Below are 26,288 nucleotides of genomic sequence, written 5' to 3' on the forward strand. Positions count from 1 at the left end.
TTCTTGTTCAAACAGCAATGTTTAGTTGTACAACACATAAAGTCTAGCAACATTTATACAACCAGTTGGAGTGTCTGTTGGCTTGTTTTCAATTGGGAAATGTAACCATAATGTCACCCAAAGGTTGGCTGGGACTGGTAACATTTAAGAAACGGGTCGTTCTTGCATCCCCTAGGCTTGGGCCTCTTGCTCCATCAGGACTTAGTTGTAGATGAATGGCCCACAAGTCACCAGCCTTTGAGAAAGTAGTGTCCAGGTAGAGATGGCGGAGGTGGGCGGGGAGGGGGATCCCATAAAGACATAGTATGTGGGGCAGTGGCAGCCAACATTCGCAAACATTCATGCATCTGATGGGGGGCTTTGCCCTCCACTGGGTATTTTCCACTAGCCTACAGTGACCAACTGAGGCCAGGCTAATTCATTACTCACATTAGCAGGGTGAAGGTCAGGGTAGCAGGTAGCAGGAGTAGTCAGGGTAGGTGGGAAGAGATCCCTCTTATTGCTAAGTGGACAGAAGGGTGCTTTTTGTTTTTTCTTCCTAGAGTTCACATCCCACGGGTTTCTGGAGGTTTATGTCTGTGTTTGGTTCTTTTTTAAAGTTTGAGGGTAAGGAAGTCAATTCCAGAGATGTCTCTCCAGGAAAACCACTCTAAGTGGCTGCCTTACAGGGTGGGGTGAGTGTGAAGCTGAACTCTGGGCCAGCTACAAGTGGTGGTTTTTATTTTAAAATGACCCTAGGCCTGGCTCCCCCCACATCCATAGTGACCCATCATTAGAAATAAGCTGTAAGCAATGAAGGAGACACCCTTGTCCCACACTGGGGCTCACACGGCTGACATCCACAAATCTGACAAGCAGAAAAGTTGCTTTCTTGACCCTTGAAGGAAGCCAAGAGTAGCTCATGCAGATGAATGGACAGGGAGCAATGCCATTTCCCTTCGGAGATGGTGACAAGTAGCTGGTATGGGTGTCCAAGGGCAGAAGGAGCTCTTGATGAGTTCTTTCCCCCTACAGATGGGCTGGGACCGGCTGATACAGACGATGGAGGAGGGCTGGGCTGGCGAGAACTCCATTCCACTGGGAGCAGGGAGGGGTTTGGATACAGGGAGAAAGCAACTGTCCTAAAGAGACAGCTGGCCCCTCCGAGCTGCTGAGAGCTGACGGGGGGCTGTGGTGGTGGTGGGCTGGGCAAGCACAGCTCTAAAAAAGGGCATAGCCCGGCAGCAATAAGAGCTGGGAGGAATGGAGGGAGAAGCAGTGCTTGAAATGGCCTTCATTCAGCAGTGGGGCAGGGGGTGGCTGGCACAGGTGGAAGGACAGTGCCCAGGAGGCCTTCTCCCTGCAGGAGGGGGTTGAGAACGGTTGAGGGTGTGGAGACTAGCAGCTGGCAGCAGACACATAACACAGCTTCTCCGAAGAGGCTGACATCAAGGTGTAGGGGTGCCAAGCATCATTCTCTACTCAGCCTCTCCAATGCCCGCCCCCCCCCCACTAGACCTCCCCTGCCAGCCTTAGGTGGCCAGTCCCGTGTCTGCATACATGACTGCCCACCATATACCCCAGGGGTCCCTCTCCTGTTGAAATGTAGCAACCTCTGTGCTTTAACCCTGCTGCTGTCCTATCCTGCTAGGTGCTTACCCTGCAGTGACTTTGTGGGTGCGGGACTATGTGTATTGCACTGGTAAAGAGCCTCCAAGAAAGACCGAGACCATAGGTTTTGAGTCTGGTTTTAGGGTTCACCCACCTCTTTCTCCTGGCCCACTGAATCTTGATCTTAAGTCTATGTGTTTTCCTAGCACCTGAGTGATAAGAGACTAGAAATGCTGGGATTTGTCGTGGACCAGTAAAACACCGAGCTCTGGGCCCGGAGGTGGAACAGGAGGTTGTATGAGGTCATTGTAAACGGCAGCTAGTTGGTGTTTTCCCTTACCTAAGGCTAAACTGTTTCCCCAGCCCCAAGTTTCAGCCACCTTACAAACTAGAGGAGGAAGAGGAACTCGTTTGTAAAACCAATGGGGGAAATCTAGGCCTTAATGCAGAGCTGAAGGGAATGGCAAGAAAAGGCTGACTGTATGATTGTGAGTTTCGTTAGGAATGTCTGCAGGAGGCAGGAGGGGGAAAGCGAGGAAAAGCAGAGACAGACAGACAGACAGACATGCACAGTGAGAGAGAACAGAAGCCCAGAGAGGGTCAAGCATGAATGAGAAGCCAGCAGTAGAGAAGCCAACTTTTGGGGGAGGAAGAACCCTGATGGAGAAAAGTGAGGTGTTTGTCTCACATTTGCCTCTGAAGCCAAACCACAGAGAAAGGCAAAGATTGTGTACTGCTCTTGAGACATCTTTAGACCTAATTCTCCTAGAACTCAGTGCCCAAAGGTTGTCTCACTGGACCAGCGCATGTGCTTCTCGAACCAGATACTGGGAACTGGGTAACTCGTCGTGTTTCCTCCTCTGCCTGGGCCCACACGGGTTCGCCATGCGCTGTGGAAACTTTCCCTCTCGTCTCTGTGGGTCTGATTTCTCTCGTAATCCCGGTGGGCACTGTCACGTGGTTGGCTGTGATTTTATTTTAAGGTGGCCTGAAGGCCTTTTGGGGCATATATCCTACATACAGGAATGTAGCTAGACGGGTTAGACCCAAAGCGAGTGGAAGAAGTCACAGAGAGGGGCAGGATGAAGGAGGGCGGGAAGGGGGAGAAGCTGGGAGCAGAGGGGAGTGAGGCGAAGCGCGTGTGGAAGGCAGCGGACTGCAACCAGGACGGATGGTGACAGGTGGTGGGTTTCCGACAGTGGAGACAATGGAGACGACACACACTGAAGGGTGGAGCTCTCCTCCCCACTTCGCTTTTGTGCAGGAGCCCAGCTCCCACCTACTCTGCTCTCCTTCGACCTTCCCACTCCTAGGAAGGCCCAGCCTTACCCTAGACGCCCACCTCCCACCCCCTCCCCCACCAGGTCCAGCTCCAAAGCTGTCCTTCGAGAGTCTCTGCCATCCCCGTTGTGGGCGGTTCAGAGATAAGAAAGAGTTACCCGCGGGCTCACTTGTTCCCCATCATTTTTAAGTGAAACCTCCCCCAAAACCTCTTGAGTGAGGCGCACAGCTTGGTTCTGGGACACAAGGAAAGGAGACAGATAATGGACAGCCATGGAGGAACCAAACTTACAAGGGACCTTCCAGGGAAGGCAGTGAAAATACCTCACCCCTGCGCAGGTACACACACACACACACTCTCTCTCTCTCTCTCTCTCTCTCTCACACACACACACACACACACACACACACACATACACTGTAGACAAACTCCACAAACACCAGACAGGCCTGCGGGACAGAGTAGAAAGCAAGAAGGTGGTCGGTGGTGGTACTGAGATGTGTGTGTGGAAAAGCAAGGATGTGTGATGATACAGAGAAAGGGCCGTCAGGGGTTACTGTCGTGGCTTTCCTCTGTGTCCACGCTCACCGGAGGGAGGCCTCCATTGTCATTGAGCCGCTTGGCCCTGTAGGTCTCGTAGTGGATGTTGTGTGTCACTTCCTTGAGGTCCTGGAGGTGGGTCCTGAAGGACACGGGGTGAGGAGAGAGAGGGGTGCGGTTATGGGTGGGAGGAGGAAGAGACGGACCCACACCTGAGGCCCGTGCTTCACGCCCATGGCCTAGGCCCAATGACTGGGACCCAGGCCAGAGAGAAAATAAAAATACTTCTTTGGCCCCTTCTGCTTCATGATGGGACGAGGAACGGGGCGCAGAGCGCTCTGTCAGAGGAAGTAGACCTGAAGGGATGGCCTCCTGACCAACAAGTAAAGCCACCCTCTGAGGGAACGGGCGCATCTCACCTGATGACAAAGTCTCGGAGCAAGGCAAACTCACAGTGGTTGAGGTTTTCCACTGTGAACAAAACAGAACAACAGGTGGTCATTCCACTAATGCAGCAACACCCAGCAGGCTCACTTCTGTTGTTCAGGTCACACAGGGCTTCTAAAAACTGGCCCAAGGCCTCAGACACCATTCCTATCCTCGAGGAGCTTATGATCTGACTGAAAGAGAGTAACACGTGCCAAACGTAACAGCCGAGCCATCTTAGAAAAGGTCACACGCTATATGGTGACTCTAACTCAATACAGATTTGAGTACCTACTCTCTGCAAGCCATCTGCCATGCGTTGTGGGAGAAGGGGACTAGGACACGAAGGCTCTAGTCCCACGGTCTAATGGACAGGACAGACATCCTCATAAATGATTCTAGTTCAAGGTAGATGAGAAAATGCCATTAAAAAAAAAACATCTCAACACAGGGTCATCGGCAAACGAGAAACAATGTGATCCAATGGGACGAACTTGGTTTGGGAATTAAAATCAACTCAGCTGTGGCCTTGACCTCCAGCTCTAAAATCCTAGTTTCAACCGCTAACAAGTCGTGTGATCTTCAGCAAGACCCTTCCCCTGTCTGAGGCTCGAGACCCTCGGGGGCTAACGTTCCGAGGACAGGCACGCCTCCCCAGCTCCCCACAGAGGGTGGGCATGCTTGAACAAGATCACTGAAGCAATTCTTTGAAACCTTCCGGAATCGTTATTGACCTTCTCAAGGTCACATCCATTCACAACAAAACGAAAACGACCACCTCCGAAACAACCTTCAGCGGTTAGTCAAATCACGTCCACTTTCATGTGAAAACCTTTCTGCGGTTTTCCAGTGCTTTTTAGTCTCTCCATGTCCTTCACTCCTTTGACGCATGGGTCAGGGCCTCCCAGCCAGGTGTTAAACGAGCCTTGACCGCCACCTGCCTCTGACACTCATCTTCCCAGTTAGACTGTAAGCTCCTTACAGCAGGGTCTGGCTGGCATTCGTGTTGTATCCGACGTGCCAGGACAGTGCCCTGAACTCTAGAGGCTGAGTAAGTAAGCATAACGTACCCGCAACGGCCAGTTCTTCAAGAAGAGGCACTGAATTACCTTCAATGATCCCCCAGGGAGTTTTTCTGCCGAGAACACGCTTGCCATTCACTTGGTACTCCTTGTCGCTTCCCACGACAGCGAACGGCATGCTTTCCTGCTGACAAAGCACACACATGCATGTCAGCCTCCTGCCATCCCAACCGCCACGGCCAGGATGCCCAAGGGTCCTGGGCCTCTGGCCTTGAACTACACACTTCCACTGCTCATTCCGTGATCCCCCTGATGGGCAAAGGCAAGGCGCGTGTCTCTTAAAAGGGACTCTGAAGTTCTGGGTCCAGCCCTGGCCGCATCCCTCCCTGTCTGGCGGGTTAACCTCGGTAGGTCGGCTTTCCTTCAACCAGAGAAAGCTTTGTGTTTTTTAGGGAGTTTTAATGCATTTGGTTTGGTTTGGAACAGCTAGGACGGAACGACAGCTCTTTAGGGATACGTACCCACGGGATAGCCAAGTTACATGTTTTACGCTACCTCCCATCAAACCTGCAGGCAGAGGTCCGTGTCCGCCGCCCTCCACTTTAGGAGCTCCGTAGGCTCCTCTGTTCCCCCCCAGTGGGTTGTATATATTCCCAAATCCATTTGCCTGATGTGCATTCCACTTGCTCTTGGAAAAACTATGATTTAAGCCAAGGATGTGTGACCGTGGAGAATGGTTTCTCTGAAAATCGGGCTGAGTGTTTCAGAAAGACTTGAGAAAGTCTTAAAAACATCTAAGATTTGCATACAACGGGGCGCCTGGGTGGCTCAGTGGGTTAAGCCTCTGCCTTCGGCTCGGGTCATGATCCTGGGGTCCTGGGATTGAGCACCGCATCGGGCTCTCTGTTCGGCAGGGAGCCTGCTTCCTCCTCTCTCTCTGCCTGCCTCTCTGCCTACTTGTGATCTCTGTCAAATAAATAAATAAATAAATATCTTAAAAAAAAAAAAAAGATTTGCATATACCATTTTTTAAAAGCGATTTCTTTTCTTCAGTGGATTTTCTCAATTAACTGACCCACTACCTCTCTCAGCTACACCAGATAAGGTGCTTCTGGTGGATTATCCGCCGCCCCCGCCCCCCCACCCCCCCACCAGAAGAGGAGACTCCAGACCAAAGCAAGTGGCTTGTCTCAGGTCATAGTGGTGTGTAGAAAAGCCTGGACTGGAACTCAGCATTCTGATGTAAAATCCCAGAACTGTCAAAGTTTGGAATTGAGAGAGGGATTGCAGAAATCCCAAGAAGCCTTAAGATCCGCAGGAGAGGGGCACCTGGGTGGCTCAGTGGGTTAAAGCCTCTGTCTTCGGCTCGGGGTATGATCTCAGGATCCTGGGATCGAGCCCCACATTGGGCTCTCTGCTCAGCAGGGAGCCTGCTTCCTCCTTTCTCTCTCTCTGCCTACTTGTGAAGTAAATTAAAAAAAAAAAAAAAGAAAAGATCCCCAGGAGACGCCCCAGGGATAGCTGAGAAGACAGTGCTCTGTGCGCACATCCCTGAGCCAGAGCAGCTCTGTTTTCATGTTTTATATTTCAACAAGAGTTCTGTCTAATGTTTAATTTTTTAAAAGAGTTCCTCTAGGGGGAAAAAATGCCTATAAGCCACTCCCCTAGCTTGAACTCTGCATCTTATAGAGGGGAAACTGAGGCAGGGCTCTCACTAGAGCACAGACACCTTGGACCCCAGCTTGATGTTCTTTCTGCCCATGCTCTTCCATCAACCACACCCTGTTTTTCCAGGCCCTGTGGGAGGAGAAGAGGCTTTTGGGGTAGCCCGGGGATGGATGCAAACCTTGGCTCTCTGGGTTCAGGGTTCACAGTCCTGGCCAGGGCCCTTTCCCTCATCCTCTCCCATATCGCTTCTTATCTGGGTCAGGCAAGGTGGGGCAGAGGGTTCAAAAGGGGAAAAGCAGGTGGCAAGACAGAAGGGGGACACAATCCACATCCCACTGGTACCAAGGGGGACATTTGTGTGCCGAACAGAGCCCTGGGCACCCACCCGGATTTTGTCATTCTCTGTCTTGTCCTCCAAATCCTCATCAAATTCCTTCTGGGGGTAAAACTCAATGCCATTCACTTCAAGCTCCTTTCGGACCTAGAGGCAAGGAAGAGAAGCAAGGTAGCCAAGTGTAGGGATAACTGGCGGGGCCAGGGGGGGGGGGCGGTGATGCGTGTGCACGTGTGTGTGTGTGCGCGCGTGTGCGCGTGAGCACTGAAGTCAGAGGGATGAGTGCAGCCTTTGCTAATCCAGTCATCTCTGAACTCCAAGGCCCTGAGCAGCAGGAAGATCTTAAATGGCAGCCCCAGTCATCCAGCTGCTACAGCCCAGGCTGAGACAAGGAAGAATCTGGGGGGTATGGCTTGCTCATCTCAGGGTCCAGAAGCTTAGGGTTTAGACAAGCAGCACTGCCGAGTAGGGATTCCCCAAGGGCAGTGCTCATGCTGCCGTATGTCACATTGCTGTTTGCAGGGAAGAGAGTTAAGGCTCAACCCTAAGCCTGTCTGGTCTGTCCTTTCTCTAAGCTTGGCTTAAGTCTCACCTCCTCCAGGAAGCTGTCTAGCAACTCCCCAGTGCTCTACCTGATTACAAGTTTCTCAAAGGCAGCAAATGTCTTTTTGAAGACCCCACTTCTGTCCCTGTGCATCCAGCATGGGGACGAGCTTATAGAAGACACTAATAAAGACTAGCGGACAGGTGATTAATTATTCTAGCCCCTCAAGCATGCTAACTAACATCAAGGAGTGCTTTCCAGTTGCATGGTGATTTATGTGTTCAACGGTCTTCTCCAGAAAGTTTGGAGGGTGGGAAGGGGGCAGCTTGAGGCTATTAATATGTCTTTGACATTAGTCCTTTGACACAGCCAGCCCAGCCTCTTGAATGGTTCAGTGGGAGCTGAGTGGGAAGGGGGGCTATAATGACCAAGGATAGGACCCGGCTTGGAGCAGAGGAAGGGAAGGAAGGGTGGGGACAGGAAAAGGAGGAGGGGCCTTCTCACCCTTTGCTTGAATTCAGACTTCTCCTCCAGGGTCATGGTGTCAGCCTTAGCAATGACCGGAATGATGTTCACAACTTTGCTGAGGTGCTTCATGAACTCCAGATCGAGGGGTCGCAAGCTGGGGCCCAGAGAAGGCGGGGTGTCAGAGCCACCTTGCCCTCCCCTGCTCCACCATGGCCACCACGCAAGGGCCACCCTTGGGACAGAAGGGACTGGGCAGGGAACCTGGCTGAGGCCAAGGGGCTGCTCCTTCTCCTCCATGACACGCTCCCAGAGTCCCACTGCCTGCGGAACAGCCTGCAACCATCTGCCCCCACAGGGCAGAGACCACAGGGTCTCCCCTTCGCTTCAAATCCCGCCCCTCCCGCAGCCCTGCTCGAACAGCTCCTTCAGGACAGCATTCCTGCCGTGGGGATCTTTTTCTCTTGGGAATAGCCGTGGACTGTCATCTCTGCCTTTATGTCCCTTTAAGCCCTTGTGTCATGGTTACTGATATATCTTATTATCTATATAGGACAGCACTTTTTTTTTAAGTAATCCCCATGCCCAACACGGGGCTTGAACTCACAACCCCCCGATTGAGAGTCGCCTGCCCCACGGACTGAGCCAGCCAGGCACCCAGGACAGCCCCTCTGATGGGCCTTCTCCCAGCCCACGCTTAGTCCTGCAGGGCCCAGCTGGGGGCTTTGGCCCTCACCCTGGGCTCTGGGGCCCTCCTGGTCCGGCTCTAGTTCCCAGTCTGGTGACTTACTAAGTCAGGCTATCTGCGGGCTTACTCTACCATGAGTCCACATTCTAGGGAGCAATAAAGCTAATCTTTTTATTGAGTTCCTAGACCCCACCATTAAACACCTGCTGAGTACCCAGGTTCTTCCAAAATTGGGACACCACCTGGCTCACGTCGTTCGCTCAAGAACTGAACCCTGGCCCAGCAGTTAGGCGTAGTAGTAAGTTATGGAAGCTCACCTGCTTGCCCACAGGGATCTCTCCATCCCACGCTGGCGCTCACCAGCACTCGGCCCATCTGCCACTCACAACTGGGCTTCCCTGCACACCTGCTCATCACCAGCCTTCATCTCTAGACATGCTGGGAGGCCCACTCACCAAGTGCCTACAGCTGGACCCCATGCCCCCCCAAAACGCCCACCTGATCTAGTCGCCCTGCCCCTCCCCATTTCATTCTTCTTGCTGCCCACTCCTCCCCCCACCCCAGCCTTGTGCAAAGCAGATCTCCTGTATAGACGAGGAGCCCTCTGGGCTCACATGCAGACCACCACCCCCACTGGCACAGTTGTGCTAGAACACCAGTGGGCAACAAGGGGGCTGGGCTCGGTCGGCTTTACTCTCCTGGTAGGAAAGTCACACTCTCTGGGGGAAAGTCCAGGCGATCATAGGGCCCTGATGGCAGCAGGGCCCATCTGGGGGTATTGATTCTCCATGACAGAGCGCGCACAGCTGACACGAACCAGAGTGAGCCACAGCCATGGGGGGAGGGACTGGTACGTACGAGTGTCCCGTGGGGGAGATGAAGTAGAGGCAGCAGTGGACGCGAGTGTCGGGGATCCGTTTCTTCCTGGCGATGTTGACCTCCTCCTTCAGGAACTTCTCGTACTGTTCATTGATGTACTTCTCAATGGGCTCCCAGCTGGGGGTGGAGGGGTGGATGGGAAGAAAGCAGATGGATGTCCCAGAAAGAAAGGCCTGTTGGCCACTCTCCCTCAGGGCCCTATGGATAGCTTTCCTTGTTAAGCAAAGCCAGAACTCCCACGGGGACCTGGTCCTCTGACTGGGCCAGAAGAACTTGCAGAACCCCATCTCACCCCAGAGGGTAGCACACGCTCTCCCCACCTCCATTCCTTATTAGCTAGAGATCTCTAAGGAAGTCAGCCCCTCTTTGAGTACCAATGCGTGCCTGGAGGGATTAAGGACTATTTAACACAGCAACGGCACATAGAAAGTATTCAACACAGCCACAACACATTATCGTGACCATTGTCAATGCTATCACTACCTTTCTCCTTTAAGGAGCCTCCCTATAGGACATATAGGGACATATATATCCCTATAACCAGGGGAAAGGACAACCAGTCGCTTTTCTAAGATTGTTCCAAGTTGTGTTGTTTGGCGATCCTGCCTTGTGTGCGGCAGACCCCAGCATCCTCACAGAGGAACCATGGTCGGTCTCTGTCCCTATCTGGGAGCAAATCTCCCATCTACGTCCTTGGCGGGATGCTGATGGCTGCTTTGCTCTGTGAATTCCCGGAGGTGTTCTCCTCCTGGAAATTCCCATGTGTCCTCTAGTCATGCAGGGTTATGACACTGCCTACAGGCCAAGCTCTGCCACAGACTTCAGGTCAGCCTAGATGTTTGCCACAGGTCCCCTTGGGTCTGCCCTGCCCTGCCGCCACCTCCAGGCAATCCCACAGCCAAAATTCCCTCTGCTTTGGCCCTTTCCTGGGGCTCTTCACAAAGCTCCCGTCTCCCATCCGTTAGCTCGCCTTCCCACTTAGCCCCTCAGCATGGAGGGCACAGATGGTTCTCAATATGAAGGAATCTGCACCGTGGTCAGCGTCTTCAGGGCAGAAATCTCACAGGCAGGCAGACATATACCAGTTTTCATTGTTGATCTGGTCTCCGAAGCCCGGAGTGTCAATGACGGTCAGCTTCATTTTGACCCCGCCTTCCTCTATCACTAGAGGGTGAACAGAAAAGGCACCAGGGATGTCAATCGTCGGGCTGATGCTGGCTATGCTGCTGGCTACCATCCAGGGAGACCCAGGCTCCTTCCTTCTTCAGGACCAATTACGGGAAAAGTCAATCTCAGGGTCTTTCCACTTCGGCAGCTCTGTTCATGCTGTTCCCTGCACCTACCATGCCTTCCCTGCTTCTTGCTGCTTGAATCCCACCCATGCTCTACCATTCAGCTCCAGCTCCATTTCTAATCCCCCCCGCCATCTTTTCTAGACCAAGGAGTTGGTTCTACAGATCTTAGGCCTCCATTCTCTTCTGTGTTGAGATTGCTTTCCATTTGTCTCATTTCCCAGTAGGCCCATCTCTCCCTCCCTAGCAGAGAGCCTTCCGAACAGGGGCCACAGGGGTCCCCGCCTGGTCCTCACCGTGCCCAATAGCTTTGATCTCCACGGTCTTGGGAATCTTCTCCTCCCGGTTCCAGCTGGAGGCCTTGCGGCTCACCTGGGATTTGAAGAGTGTGTTGACCAGCGTTGACTTGCCCAGTCCACTCTGACCTGCCACGAGACAGGAGGAGGATGACACGGTGGGGAAGACCCGTGTCTACCTCCTGAGCCTGCCGTCTCTCCTACGAGCTTACAGAATTCTACAGCCTGGATCCAGGCCCTGCCCCCTCTTCACCGCCCAGGGGGGAAGCAGAGGACTGGGTGGGAGAGCAGCCAGATGGGAATGCTTCCCTGGTACCAGAGAGGGACTTGGGGAAACATCAGTTGGATTTCCACGTTCTCTCCTTCCTGGAGCCCCAGGACCGTGGGGAGGGGAAACAACTTCTGCCTTTGTCTAGTGCAGCGATTTCTTGTTTTGTGCCTGCTGGACTTCAGCTTTTAGTCTTTACAAATACTAAACGGAATGACAGAACTACTTTGTCCTCCTAGGCTGCCTCAGTGAATCCGAGACTTTCACATCTGTTAGCCAAATCTGCCTTTGAATCCCACAGCCCTGGGAATCCCCTAGCAGAACTTTCCTTATCCCCAGCTCAAGTGGTCCCAGAGAGATTGACCCCCCACCTGACATAAAATGTGTGCAAGGTCACATAACTAAGAAAGGCAAGACCAGAGCCTTGAACCCAAGGAACCTCCTGGTTCTGTGTCCACTCTTCGTTCTAGTGCTGCTGTTAGTACCTTATGCCAGAAAAATGCCCACGAGGGCCCTGAGAGAGGAGGGGGCAGCTGACCAGCCAGGGCCGGTCCCTCTCCTCCACTTTCCTCGTGAGCGCTCCCTTTGGACCCGTCTTTTTCTTTTTTTGTATTTTTTTTTTTTTTAATATGTTCCACTCTGAACTTGGGAGTTTGAACTTGGGACCCAAAGATCAAGAGTCACATGCTCTACTGACTGAGCCACCTGGGCACCCCATTTTGACCTGTTTTACACAAGTCTGCAGAATCCAGAGAAGATTTCCTTCCAAGGAGGAGTTCTGCAACTAAAAGGCGCTTGAAAACCACTGGTCCAAGCCACGCTTCTCAAACTTGTACGTGCATGAGGATCAGATGCTACACTTGATCTTAGCCAAAAGGCCGAGAAGCGATGCACGAGGATCACACAAGCCCTACATCTGCTCAGTGGCACCAGCGTCACCTGCACCCTTGCAGGAAATGCAGGATCCCAGGCTCCGCCCAGGCCCTTTCATTCAGAATCTGCCCTTTGACAGGACTCTCCCAGATGAATGACATACACAGTAAAGTCAGAAGTGCTGGTCTAGAACATGCCTGTGGTATACTGGGAGGCTGATGAGACCCAAAAGCTCCAGACCCAACACTGCTGTTTCCCTGAACACCTGGGATTAGCCGTGTTCACTCTTCTAGTTTCCTTACTGACAAGTGATGGCAAGGGAGGGAACTGGATGAGACCAGGGATAGCAGATAAGGGACATGTCTCATTCCAACTGATCAATCAATAGTAGCCACCCAGGCCAATATGTTAAAAAGGCTACTTGTGGGCTCAGTCCTGAATGTGAGCTGGGACTGACCAGCAATGTCTCTCCCTGTGGCGCTGCTGGGGAGAGAAGAAGCCTGCACAGCTTCTCCTTGCTGTTCCCAGTCTGGATAATTTCTGAGGTTATTTGCTCAGTAAGTACTCTTGAGTGCTAAGTGCTGTGCTGGAATTGGAGGCAGGCAAACAAGACAACATCTTTACCCTCAAGAAGCCGTTTAGGGGGCGCCTGGGTGGCTCAGTGGGTTAAAGCCTCCGCCTTCGGCTCAGGTCGTGATCTTGGGGTCCTGGGATCGAGCCCCACATCGGGCTCTCTGCTCAGCGGGGAGCCTGCTTCCCACTCTATCTCTGCCTGCCTGTCTGCCTACTTGTGATCTCTGTCTGTCAAATAAATACATAAAAATCTTAAAAAATTTTAAAAAAAAGTCATTTAGTGTGAGGAAGACCAAAACACAAGCGGGTAATTATGATATGTCGCCATAATCATCATGAAAGAGGGAACCACAAGGTATTACGGCAGCAAACTGAAGGGAATGTAATCCAGTCTCTCTGGAATAATAAAGGAGGGCTTCTTGGAAGAAGCAACAACTAAGTCGAAACCTGCAGAGAAACTTTGAAAGACCCCTGAGAAGCTGGAGTGGGGTTCTAGACAGAGGGAACAGTCAAAGGTTCAGAGGCTGGAAAGAACACTCCGAGTCCAGAACTTACCAATGAAGAGTAGAATGCTACATGGTTAGTGAGCATGGAGAGAGAGCACCAGGCCAGGCTAGGAGTTTAAGCCCTTAAATCTATTGAAGGGGTTTAAGCAGGATGGGGGACCTGATGAGTTCTGCAGGTTGGGAAAATTATTCAGTCACTGGTGAACAATGGTTTGAAACAGAAAGAAGGCAGAGGAGCAGGAGGATCAATGCCAGAGTGTGGCCCGGGGCCATGGTCCCTGAACCATTTGCTACTTGTTCTTGAGGTAAGAAATTTGCACCAGAAAATATACTGACCATAATACTGAACAAACTATTTAGTTCACCTGATTTTTTTTTTCTTAACAGCAAGACTTTCTAGATGATTTAAACTCCAACCACCTCCTTCTCTTTGGGCAGCACTGAGTCAGGGAGCTGTGGCAATCTAGGTGGGAGGCCTAGCTTAGCTCGGAGGGGTCACAGTGGAGAAAGAAAGACATGGGCAGACTTCAGAGAGATTTACAAGGGAAAACTGGCAGGTCCTGATGGCTGATGGAATGAAATAAGGGAGAACGAAAGATGTCCAGGTCCCTGTTTCAGCAATTGAGTGAATATCTCACTAATATCAGGCAAAGGTCCCTTCCTGCTCTTAAATGCTGTGACCTGGTGACACCACTTAGTGACCAATCAATGTCCTGCAAATGCTCTTTAAGGTTTCAAGCACTACAGAAGATCAGAAAGAAGACCACCCTCCATCTGATACCCGTGGAAAAGACACTGATGATTTCCCTGTGCCACACACCTAAAAACTGGCTGAGTAGGGCTAAGAGGCTGCCTGTGTCCACCCTACTGGTATTGGGGCCAGGCGGACCATCTATCCACAGTTCCCACCCCTGGATTAGCCAGTCTTCTGGGGAGAAGAGAGTCAGGCTTTTGTGATCAACATAGTGAAATCTCTCCTCCTGGAAAGAGCTTATCCTAGGAAAGCCAGGGCCAAGGTCCAGCCTAGGGATGGAGACAGGATCCTCGGTGCTGCCCACCAGCATGGGCTCCAGTGACCCCACGGCCTTGCATACCGACCACCATGATGTTGAAGTCGAAACCAGTCTTCATGGTTTTCTTGCGCATCTGCTCAATGATGGTGTCAATGCCAATGTAGCCGAGCAGGTTGGAGTTGATGCTGACAGGTTTCATGGGCACTGCCGGCTTAGGCCTGGGCTCAGGCACCAGCTCTGACATGGCTGCGTCCGTCCTGGTCTCTGGGAGCCCTGCAAAGCCAAAGGGGGAGAGGTGGGCTGGGGGAAAACAGAAGTCACGTGGACGCCATAGTATTAGTCTCTTGATACAGATTCATACAGAGTTGGGACTGGAAGGGACCTCAGGTGCCATCCAGCATGGGTCCCTCATGTCACAGATGGAGAGACTGAGGCCTGGAGGGCGGGGGAGGAGGACTTCTCCAAGACATAGAGCAAATCAAATGCCAGATCAGGATCAGTGCCCAGCCTCTCCAGCTGCTGGGGCACTTTCTGGTGTGTACTCGCTGCCCCAAAGTGCATCTATGCATCTAATCCAGGGACTTTACCTTGGCCCTATAGACATTTGGGTCTGGATAATTACTGGGGGAGGGGGCGGTTCCATGCACTGTAGGATGTGCAGTGGCCCCCCTGACCTCTATTAGATGCAGTTGTGACAACCAAAAGTATTTGTACACAGTGCCAAGTGTCCCCTGGGGACAGCATAACCCTAGTGGAGAACCACCGATCTAAGATATGTCTGGGGTTATTCTGACCTGAGTTCTGCCTCCTCAAATAAAGGGCTAAGACCTTTTAGGATACTGGACCTAACTTCTATTGACTGTCACTGACCTCAGTTGCTTTGTCTTATAGAAGCAAACAGGGCTCCCCACTCACACTGCAGGAGCATCACTCTTGCCCCCAGCCTCAGTGTCCCCTCTGTTCCATAAGCACCACTGCAAAGTCGGGGTGCCTATGCCTTGAGAAGCCCGACACCATCCTAGTCATAGTTTTAAATCTGTGGAAAGAATTAGTCTCTCCTTTTGACCAGCGGGGAGAGGATGAGACACAGCCAGCCTGCGGCAGCCACTTGCCTAAGATGACACAGTGTGTTCTTGGGATGGTGGGTGGCAAAAGAAAGGGGAGGCTAAGGACAGAGCCATTCCCTAGAAGGGAAAGGCCAACATCCCTCTGGGTCTGGCAGGTCACAGGCATGTTCGCGCACAAGGGAAATCTGTGCATTTCCTCATGGGGCCAATGTCCCCCAGGGCAGGCTTCAGTATAGAACACCTCCATTTTCCGATCCATAAAATGGGTATATGTGGTGACATGGACCGAGCCTGGCCTTGCTACTTGCCAGATGTGTGGAGTTGGGCAAATCACCACTCCCCGCCCCGCCCCCGAGCCTGGGTCCTCATCTATAAGCTAGGATCATGATTAAGGCTGCAGTGAGCATCACATGAGCTACGATGCCCAGAAGCAGCGGCATACACCCCCACACTTCAAGATCCTCTTGCCCCCTGTGCCCCTTTCAAGTTCACCAGCTTGTCCAGAGGGCAAATGAGGTGGGGCGTGGGCAAGCGATGCTAATTACACAACATAGTTATCGGACTCTGCGCTCTCTCCAGGACCCCTTCCAGCGCTGCCATTCTGGAATCCTGGGGTTCCTGCAGAGTCTCAGGCTCCCAGGGAGAGCTGATGGAGCAGCAGATGGGCAAGAGGGGGAGGGGACAGGAGGGCCTCCCTCCCCCACCCCCAAACTCAGCCAGGAGTCTGTTCTTGTACCCCCACCACCTGGTCCGGCCACCAGTCCTGGCAAGACTCTCTCTCTCCCAATGGGAAGCTGTTCTTTCCTTGTCACTCCCAGGCACAGCCAAATCTGACAAAGCCTCGGGACCTCCCCAGGGCCTGGCGTGGCTCCCTCCTGCTTCCCAGGAAGCTGTTGCCAGCCAGACGGCTCCAGGCGGCCGCAAGATTGGCTCAGCCCTGGGGCAGCTGACTCTCACAGCCTGGCCTGCTCCTCCACTCTCTGCACGTGGCTCCCGGGCCTCACTCAGCACACCTGCACCGGGGGGCCGCGCCCCGTTTTCCCTGCCCAGCTGCCGCCACGGCTGGCCCAGGCCACTTCCCCCCATGCCTCTACAGCCAAGCCCACTAGTTCTCACAAGCCATGGTGTGAGACAGATCCATCGGAGGGCAGGGGGGTGTCCCATACTATTTTACAGACTTGGAAAGTGAGCCTTGTATTTATTTTCGGGAGATTTTGTTAGTATCCTTGAAAAGGGGGTGCCCTCCCTATGGCTGGCTCAGCTCAAGCCCGTCAATGGCAGCATCCTAAAAGAGCCTTCCCAAAAGACGGACACTGGTTGCCAGAAGGGGGCCGCCCCCCAGATTCCCAGGCAACTTTTAGAACCAGCAAGCACCTCCTCGCACCCGTGCACACACCGTGGGGCCTGTCTGCTGGCAAGTCACCCTCTCCCAACCCTGGGCCGATTACATGCCAGCCACATGCTACCCACAACCACGCGTCAGCCACGCGCACGGCAAACACGTGGTGGGTCACTATGCCACAACCTCTGCTGGACGGCCCTTGGGCACTCCAGCCCCTGGCTGACACCTACTCCTTCTTCACCACTGGGCTCAAGGCCTACCTCTAGAAAAGCCTCTGCTTTCCTACCTGAACGCATGGCCCTCTTCTGTGCTTCCTTGGCCCCCCGTACCCTGTACCCATCAGGTTCATTCCTTCACTCCATCCCTTCCATGACATTTTTCTTTTAAGATTTTTATTTATTGGGGCGCCTGGGTGGCTCAGTGGGTTAAGCCGCTGCCTTCGGCTCAGGTCATGATCTCAGGGTCCTGGGATCGAGTCCCGCATCGGGCTCCCTGCTCGGCGGGGAGCCTGGTTCCTCCTCTCTCTCTCTCTGCCTGCCTCTCTGCCTACTTGTGATCTCTCTCTGTCAAATAAATAAATAAAATCTTTAAAAAATATATATATTTTTATTTATTTATTTGACAGAGAGAGACACAGAGAGAGAGGGAACACAAGCATGGGGAGTGGGAGAGGGAGAAGCAGGCTTCCCACTAAGCAGGGAGCCTGATGTGGGACTCAATCCCAGGACCCTGGAATCATGACCTGAGCCAAAGACAGACGCTTTAACAATGGAGCCACCGGGCACCCCACTTCCAGGACATTCCATGTGCTGCCAAATGGAAACCTACTCCAGCCAACCCTAGACTTCATGCCGAAGATACTTTTGGACCCCAGACAAGGTCCTCGCCCCCAAGGGTCCACTGTGTGGTGAGGGTGCCTGAGAAGCACACCATTCCCAGGGCACAGGATGATGCTGCTCTGGAGAGGAATTCCGTAGCTCCATCCCTAGCCCAGAAAGCAGCCCTGGTCCTACCATGCCAACCCCAGATGGGCATCTGGCCCAGGCTTAACTCCCAGCTGGATGACCTCTGTGAACCTCAGTTTTCTCCTCAGGAAAATGGGCACATTACCTACATTGCCAGGTTGTTGTGAAAGTTATACAAAGCATGGATACAAATTACCTGGCATTGAACACAGGCCCATCCTTCTTCAGGGAAGGGGTCGTGACTCATTGATCTCTGTGCCCCATTGAACCTAACATAACACAGGCACTCAGCAATGGACTGAGGGATGGATGGATGGATGGATGGACGGACGGACAGATGCCTGGCAAGGAGGCAGATGTCAATGGATGGATGGTTGGATGGACGGATGGACAGATGCCTCGCAGGGAGCCAGATGTCACTTTAGAACCATCACTTTTCTTCTCCCTCACAGGCTGCTCCCTTTGCAGACCAGCTGACCCCCCCCCCACCCCCCGCCACCAGCCAGCAAATGGCTCCTCGGTAGGCCATGGTCAAGGGAGCAGACTCTGTTAAGAGCAACCCTCTCTCTCCCTGCTACAGGGATTGGACAGGGGTTCCCTAAGGGTAGGATGAAGGTCACAGTAGGATATAGCTCAAGTGCCACCCTGCCTAGATGGTCCTTTGGGGTCCTCCTAAGCTCCCAGCTCTCCCAGGCTTTCTGGAGAGGTGGGGGATCTATCTGGTCACCCCCTGCCAGGTGCCACCTGCCCCATCAATGCTCTAGGGAGATGCACTGTCCACCTGACTCAGCTCTGGCTGAGGCCCCCACAGAAACAGCACGCCCCCTCCCCATGCCAAGCAAGGACCCCAGCGCTTTCTTTTACACGGGCAAATAATGGCTTTGTCTTTGTCTGGCCCAGGGACCCCACCCCTCTGTTGGGAAGGTGGCAGCAGGGGGAGGGGATCTTTCCGGAATAGCACCTGCCTTCTCGGCTCAGCGAGGGGTGGGGTGGGAGGGGTCTCTTCCTCCCTTCCAGGGCTGGAGATCTTGCCCTGCTCCCAGCCCTAGTAGCCTCCAAGACCCCACCCCCACCGGCGAGGCAATTCCAGACCAATTCCAGACCACCGCAGCTCCAGCCCCGCTCCTAGAAAACGAATCACCTAAGATATCTCGATCCTTTCCCATTCACAGTTGCAAAGGGCCCTGGGACACCCCCTTCCCCCATCCCAGTTCTCTGGAGGCCAATGAGTTCCCTTGGAGACCACCAGCTGGTGCCTGTCTCAGTGTGCGCCTGTGTGTGGGGGAAGGGGCCTATGTGTCAGCGCACAGGTCTCTTATCTGGCTGTCTGTGGCCCCGATACCTGTGCGTGGTGTGCATGTGTATGCGTGTGCCCTAGCGTGGGGTTTTCTGTGCGCATCTGGGTCCCTGCTCGTACCTCCGTGGGCCTCTAGAACTCCCCGCGATCCCATGTGTGCGTTTCTCCGGGCGTGTATCCCCTGGGGTGTGTGCGTGTGTCCGTGCATATGTCACCGCGCGTGGGCTCCTCCGCGCAGCAACCCTCCCTCTGGCAGCACCTCCAGCCGGGGTTTTCGGGGCCGCAGCCTCCTCCCAGCGGGCGCCGGTGGCCCGGCCAGCCGCCCTACCTTTGGACATGAATCCTCCTTTGTCTCCGTTCCTCCGGGGAGATGCTCAGGGCGCGGGGCTGCAAGGCTGAGCGGGGCGCGGGCTCCCCCTGGGCAGAGCGGCCCCTGCAGCCGGGCCTCGCCCCTCCGCGCTCTCCGCCCACCCGCCCGGCCCGCGGCCCGGCCGCGCCGCCCCTGCGCCCCGCGCCGCCGCGCCCGCCGGGGACCTCGCTTCGGCTCGCTTGGCGCCGCTGCCCCTGCCCGCGCGTACCGATGCCGCTGCCGCTGCCGCCGCCGCTGCCGCTGCCGCTGCCACCCTCACCACGTGACCCGCGCGCCTGCCGGCCCCGCCGAGAGCCCCTCCCCCTCCCACGGCGCCCGCGCCCGCACCCGCTCTCCGCCCGCCCGCACGCGGGAGCGGGTACCGGGTCCCGGCTGCAGGCGGCCCGGGAGGCGCGCGGGGGCGCTGTGTCTGCCGCTCCGGATGCCGCGCCGGGGGAGGTGCCCGCATCCCAGTCTCGATCCCTGTCCGCACCCCACGTCCCGCTCCCCGCCTCTTACCCTGCAAGCGGGGGCGGGGCGGGGGCGCGGAGGATCGGCGACAGCGGCGAGTCGCGGTGCGCGCGCGGGTCACGCGCGGGTGGGGATGTTGCGCGGGCTCAGCGCGTTTCTGCCCAGGCGCGGGCGCCTGCGGAGCCCTGAGTTAGGGGCCCAGGTTCCAGGCCTGGCTTCTGGATGATGAGCCCTATGACCTTGAGGTGGTCAGGAACTTTCCTGAGCCTCAATTTACCCATCAGAGAAAAATGTCCGTGCATTCAGTCAACATTAAAGACAGCTCATTGCCAGGCCCTGGGGGCACAGGAATGAGGATGACTCTTCTAGGCCTAGTGGGGGAGACAGCTGGGGGCTGGGGTACGCAGAGAGTACTGGGTACTGTGAGGCGGTCATCCCAGGGAGAGGGATTGTGGAAGAGTTCGTGGGGAAGCTGAGGGCCAAGACAGAAAGGCAAATGATGGGGGGAGGGAAGAGCGGAAGGGTGCTCTGTGGTCAGGGGCAGCAGAGGTGAGCAGACCCAGAGGGGAGAGTGCATGGTGCTGGTGGACAACTCGAAAATTCCAGATGGAAATACAAAGCTGGAGACTGGGAAAGATCAAAGTCTTGGAAGCTGGGCGAAGGAGCTGGACTTTGAGGGAAGCCGGTGGTGAGTCACCAGTGACTGTTAACATAAAGAGCCACCATCACATCCCTGAGTCCCTGGGACAGCTGCATGGGGAACAGAGAACCCCCCACACACACCCTGGAGTGTGGGGTGGGGGTGGGGGAAGGGTGGGTGGGACTGTGGCATGGCAGGGGCAGAGTGTGGAAGAGTAGGAGACAGCCAGCCAAGTGCGGTTGAGATAGATCATCAGAGTTGGAAATAGACTGGTTGGAAAGAGAGTGAAAGATGAGGAAAAGGAAGAAACCCAGGTTTCTCCGAGACAGAATGAACTTTTAGCCCTTATGTTGACCTATTTACAGTTCTCTGTGTACTATATGCAGGACTTCTATGTATACAAGTCTCCAACTTACCTTTCAGGACAAAAGGGCTGGGGGTAGGGGACCAAGGAAGAACAGGTCAGGTGGGGCACCTTTCCAGCAACAGATACCTTCCTGAAAGGCTGAATGTGCATCGTTTAGAAGGTCTCAGGTGAGGTTACTGTGCCTATCTAGAGAGTCACTGTAGGGACGGCTGTTGGATAAATCACAGCTTCTTGACGTGCGAGTCTGTATTTCCATATAGGTGGTTCGCTTTGAAAGCTAGACTCACCTGTAGATCACCTGATTACTCCAGATCACCTGATTACTCCACCATGGAAGACGCTAAAGGAAGGACTCAGCGCAATGGCTCCTGCACAAGTCACCCCTGGAAACTTCCCTTCTGGTGACTTCCCTCAACCTCACCTCTGACCAGCCCGGGGGACCCAGCTGAGGGTGCCTCCCCTGTGTTCCACGCCTTGGTCTCCATGTCTTTTCCCTCAGCACATTCACCCCTGACCTTACAGTCCTACCTCCTTTTCCCCACCTATTCATCTCCAAGCCAACGCACTCTGACCCCCCACAACACCCCCGTACATCCCCAGCCAAGCCCTTTGCATTTACCTTTGGTTTCTCTGGCTCGGTCCAGTGTGCCAGGCTCTGCGGGCCAGTCTCTGGCAGCATCTGCAGTAGCATGGACCCACGATGGGGCTGTGTTTCTGCTTGGCCTCAGCGGGTAGGTGGCTGATATGGTCAGGTTAATGACTCTGTCCAGTGTGATCTCCCCCATGGTGGTGCCCAGCTTGCTTGTGTCCAAAGCCAAAGAATCTGGAGCTCTGTCCGGCTGGGCTGTATTTGCTCTAGCCAGAGCCGTGGCTCCATGTGTCCCGGCTGTGCCCAGCTTGACTGGGTCTGGTGCCACCAAATCCACGGCTGTGCCTTCTGTGGTTGGATCTGGCTTGGCTGGACCTGCTGTAGCTATGGCTTTGCCCGGCTTGTCTGGCTCTGGGGTCACCAAATCCATGACTGTGCTCGGCTCGGTTGGGCCTGCTGTAGCAAAGTCCATGGCTGCATCTAGCTTGGTGCCCAGAGCAGGCGACTCCATGCCTGGATCCCGTCCGGATGTGTTTGGTGTAGCTGAATGGACAGTCAAGTTAGGTCTGTAGGTGACCGTTGTGCCTAAACGTCTGCCTGTGCCTAGCCTGGTTGTGTCCAGGGTAGCCAAATCCATGGTCGTCGCAGAACCCATGGTAGAGGTGGCCCTTTGCAGATGCAGCCGGGGTCTCGGGATACCCCTGGCCCGCGGCTTGCCTCTTCCTGGAGATGCTCTGGTAATCGCATGGGCCGTCCCTGGGACAGGATGCTTCTGACCCACCAAGCCTGGCCCTGCAGGACCTGGTGATTTCTGGGCTAACCGGGATTGAAATGGTAGGGCCAGGTAGGAACTCACCAGAGGCTTCTCCACTATGGGCATCCTGCTGGGTTTGGCCAGACCTGGGTTCCCTGGGCCCTCAGAGTGGACTCTGCCCCCAGGCACTTGGGTCAGAGATCGTGAGCCTGGGCTGAGCAGCCTCCCTCCTCCATGGGTGGCAGCCTCCTTGCCCGGGGTGGGCAGCTCTTCCCAGTGAGAAGGTAGGGGACTCAGGGGCCATGCCTGGCTGTTCTGCCGGAGTGTTAAGGAGATGGAGCTGAGCTTCCGGGGCACGGTCTCCTGTGGGGGCACAGTCCGGGCCCTGGCTCCAGGGCCTGGTCGGCCGGAAGCCTGTGGGATATGGCTTTGAGGAAAGGCATCCAGACGAATGGTTTTCCTGAGGACAGGGACGAGGGGAGACACTCCTCCAGAGAGCTTTGAGGGGCGGGCAGGGCGCCCCAGCAGGTGGCTGTGGGAGAGAGGGGTTGTGGGGTTGAGGGAGCCATGCTGCTGCATCTCAAAATTGTGGTCCATCCGGGTCTTCCGTGTTCTCCTGAGGCAATCAACAGAGAGAAGGTGCCAAGCGGGGGGTGAGGGGCTCTGCTTGCATTTCTTTGATTCCTAGTTAATAAAGAGTATAAAAATTTCTTTACTAAGTAGCAAATTTATTTGCAGTTGTCAGTGTTTGCCAAGGTCTTATAAAACAAGACAGTATTTTAAAGTGCAAAATACTGGGCGCCTGGGTGGCTCAGTGGGTTGGGCCGCTGCCTTCGGCTCAGGTCATGATCTCAGCGTCCTGGGATCGAGTCCCGCATCGGGCTCTCTGCTCAGCAGGGAGCCCGCTTCCTCCTCTCTCTCTGCCTGCCTCTCTGCCTACTTGTGATCTCTGTCAAATAAATAAATAAAATCTTTAAAAAAAAATAAATAAAGTGCAAAATACTTAAATCCTATGAAATGTTACAGAGTAATTGTTGGGTAAAGCCTGATTTATCATTTTCATATTATGCAGTCAGTAAGGTACGAAATAGTTTTAAAAACTATTCACCATATAACTGGTAGAAATATAACAATGGAAAAAATTGCTAAATACATATGTAAAGCAGGGCACCTGGGTGGCTCAGTGAGTTAAAGCCTCTGCCTTCGGCTCAGGTCATGATCCCAGGGTTCTGGGATCGAGTCCCGCATCGGGCTCTCTGCTCAGCAGGGAGCCTGCTTCCCTCTCTCTCTCTCTCTGTCTGCCTCTCTGTCTACTTGTGATCTCTGTCTGTCAAATAAACAAACAAAATCAGTAATAAATAAATAAATAAATAAGTGTGTGTGTGTGTATAGCTTAATCTCTAAATATAATTTGTTAACAATGAGACAACAGAAATATCTTTCAAGAAATATATTGACAAAAAAATTTTAATATATCGGGATATAAATCTGTGGCATCCTCAATGGCTTGAGCTTTATACTACTTATCCAAAACACAAATGCCTAGAGGTCATGGGCGCCTGGCTGTCTCAGTCAGTACAGTCAGTAGAGCACACAACTCTTGATGTTGGGGTTCTGTATTTGAACCCCATATTAGGCAAGAAGCTTACTTAGAAACAAAAAACAAGAAGCAAACAAACAAACAAACAAAAAACACTGCCAGGTCTGAAGGAACAGTGGTTATTGGAAGCCTGTCTGTCTGTCTTCTCCAGGAGGGGCCGGAGGGCTCTGGGTTCCCACCCACAGCACTCACAGGAGTTCAGGCATCCCGGTGGGAGGCTGAGGGATGACCTGTTTGGCTTGGGAACAGCGTCTGCCTCTGGGGCTTCTGCCCAGGACCAGGAAAGAGCCCTGGGCTGGCCTGCCGCCAGAGCCGGAATCAGCCGGAGCTGAAGAGGGCCACGGTGACGGGGAGGCTCGGGAAGCCAAGTGACAAGGGCTCACAGTGAACTAGCCACAGTCCTTGGCCCTGGGGAACCTGCCATCCCCAGCGGAGCCAGGCAGCGAAGCCGGCCCAGCTAAGCTGGACGTGGGCGTTGGCCTCAGAGGAGGGAGGCTGGCCTGGAGGCCGGGTGGCTCCCACAGAAGCCCCCAAGGGGAGGGATGCTATCTGCCTGAAAATCAACTGTGGAACTCCTAGGGTGTTGGGGGGGGGGGCGGGGGAGGCTGGTATAAGGCCACAGATGCAGTGATCAGGCCCAGGCCAGGCCACAGTGATGCTCGGCCCAGGAAAACGACCCAGTCAGATCGGCCGGTGGGAAGAGTCACTCCCGTGCCAGGTGACAGAGGGATGAGAAGGGAACAGAAGTGGAGGCCAGGGGAGTGGCAGAGACATCCACGGTTGAAACTCTGTGGCTGGCGTGAAGCTGGAGAAGGCTGCCCAGCACAGCGGTAGAAACAACAGACCAGCAGGAGGGGAGAGGAGGGGTCGAGGGCGCTGGCTGATCATCTGTGGATGAGCTATCCCCCAAGGTGGGCTCTGAGACCCCCAGATGGCCAGCTAGCGCACACTCTAGGCTCCGTATAATTTCCCTGCTGGACTGAAGTTGTTCCTGTTGCTTTCAACACAGCAAGCAGGGCAGGCCAGGGCTGGTCGGAAGGGTTCTCAGGAGAGGGGCTGACCCTAAAGCCAGGTCCCTAAGGGCTGGAGCAAGGGGTTTTCACAGTGATACCCCAGCCCTTCTCCAGCCACATGTTTGTACCCAAGACTGCGCCAGCCTCCATCACCCCCAACGCAGCACAGCCCTATGGCCCTGCCCTAAGGCCCTGGCCTTATTCCCAACCACGCACACCTGGGCACATGCTGGCCTCACCCACAAATATCTACCCTCGGTGTGCATGCCCACACGGAGAGAGCAGGTCCAAAGATAGGATCTCTGAGATCCACTTGTTCCAATGTCGCCAGCCCCCCACCCCCTCACTGAGCCTATCTCCCGTCATTTATCATCCACTCCCATCCACTCCCTTTCCACACACACACACACACACACACACACACACACACATACCCACCTGCCTTGATCAGAGAACAAGAAAAGTCCAGCGCTTTTCAGTCCGGGAAGCCCTCCTCTGTGCCCAGATGGCTACTGTGACCAGCTCAGGGCCCTCTTCCCTCTGGTCCCCTCATGGGCTTCTGCTCAGCCTCCAAGCCATCGTCCCCAGGCCTAGGGCACAGCCCTCTCCTGACCTGTCCCACCAGCCACATCCGCAGCTGGCCTGGGCTCCAGGGCAGGGAGGGGCTGGCTTCTCAGGAGTGGGCGTCCGTGAATGGCTGTTCTGAGCCTCTGGAATCCTGAAGGGCCTGGGGAGGCTCCTAAGGCCAGGCTGGGCTGCCCTGGACTCAAGGGCATCCTGGGGGAGGACCGTGCCCTGTCGCCTGTCCTCCCCAAATTTAAATCTACTCTGTCTCCCAGAGACTCTGACCCCTGAGAGACGTCTCCCGGTTCTCTCCAAAGTTTCCCTCAGTATAGCTAGTCCTCTCGTACGGGAACCCACGCAGTTTTATCCTGTAAACCAAATGATTAGAGCTCTTGGAGCCAATTAAGGACACTCCAAATACGGCCACACTTCTCTCTGCATTGCTTCCACGCTCCCGTTTAGCTCTGCGACCCCCAGCTATCTCGTCCACCCACCTGAGGACTTTCCTGGGTCAAGCTCGAGATCCCAGAAGCTAAAGCCAGGGCTGTCTGCTTCAACAATTCCTTGAGCCCTTCCCCACTCCAGATGGACCCTGTCCCAAGGCCCTGAGGACATGAAGATGACCCAGGTCTGGGCCTGGAAGCCCCAGCCTGTGGGCTGGGTGTCTTCTTCTGCCCCTGTCATCGCAACAGTAATAACAGTGATCGTGCTAATCAGAGCTACCATTTACTGGACACTTACTATATGCCAGGCACTGTGCCGAGGCTGGGAAGGAGCTCGCTGGCTGCTCAAGACGATGGGTATGTAAACAGGTCCTTACAGTAATACAGCAATGACAATACAGGACATCCTTTGAGCACTCCCCCTGAGCCAGGAACTAGGCTAAGCCTGCTCTCGGTGCCTCCTGTAGGCTTTGCCTTGTCACCTGCTTTTGGCTGATGAGCACACCGCCACCCATAAACGCAGTGCGGTCTGGTCGATTTTCCTGGGGATTGCCCTCCTTAGCGAGTG

At 54.4% G+C, this 26,288-nt stretch overlaps 1 protein-coding gene and 1 pseudogene across 4 annotated transcripts; both read right to left on the reverse strand.

Moving 5' to 3' along the window:
• On the reverse strand, positions 1–26,288 carry SEPTIN3 (septin 3). 4 transcript variants are annotated; one of them, XM_045083770.1, is made up of 12 exons: positions 26,019–26,288; positions 21,377–22,784; positions 14,341–14,532; positions 11,027–11,155; positions 10,521–10,602; positions 9,418–9,555; positions 7,911–8,028; positions 6,914–7,009; positions 4,948–5,044; positions 3,832–3,883; positions 3,461–3,554; positions 1–1,339 (listed from the first exon to the last, which is right to left on the reverse strand). In XM_045083770.1, exons 2-12 carry the CDS (start codon positions 22,695–22,697, stop codon positions 1,274–1,276), a joined length of 2,385 nt encoding a protein of 794 aa, XP_044939705.1. In that variant the 5' UTR covers positions 22,698–22,784; positions 26,019–26,288; the 3' UTR covers positions 1–1,273. The 4 variants fall into 4 exon arrangements, with proteins under 4 accessions (XP_044939705.1, XP_044939709.1, XP_044939707.1 ...); XM_045083774.1 differs by lacking the exons at positions 21,377–22,784; positions 26,019–26,288 and adding an exon at positions 19,509–19,548 and having other exon boundaries at positions 4,948–5,047; XM_045083772.1 differs by lacking the exons at positions 21,377–22,784; positions 26,019–26,288 and adding an exon at positions 19,259–19,426.
• LOC123393121 lies at positions 12,048–12,184 on the reverse strand (annotated as a pseudogene).

The sequence above is a fragment of the Mustela putorius genome, unplaced genomic scaffold (assembly GCF_011764305.1).
Source record: "Mustela putorius furo isolate JIRA1106 unplaced genomic scaffold, ASM1176430v1.1 tig00000738_pilon_pilon_pilon, whole genome shotgun sequence".
NCBI classification, from domain to species: Eukaryota; Metazoa; Chordata; class Mammalia; order Carnivora; family Mustelidae; genus Mustela; species Mustela putorius.

Bases quoted from the DNA above. Each gene is read 5' to 3' on its own strand.
- SEPTIN3 (XM_045083770.1), bottom strand. From the start codon at position 22,697: ATGGACCACAATTTTGAGATGCAGCAGCATGGCTCCCTCAACCCCACA. The intron at 11,156-14,340 runs GTATGCAAGGCC...GTCTCGTGGCAG, and splicing joins CTTCAACATCATGGTGGTCG to GTCAGAGTGGACTGGGCAAG. The intron at 10,603-11,026 runs GTGAGGACCAGG...TTCACCCTCTAG, and splicing joins GATCAAAGCTATTGGGCACG to TGATAGAGGAAGGCGGGGTC.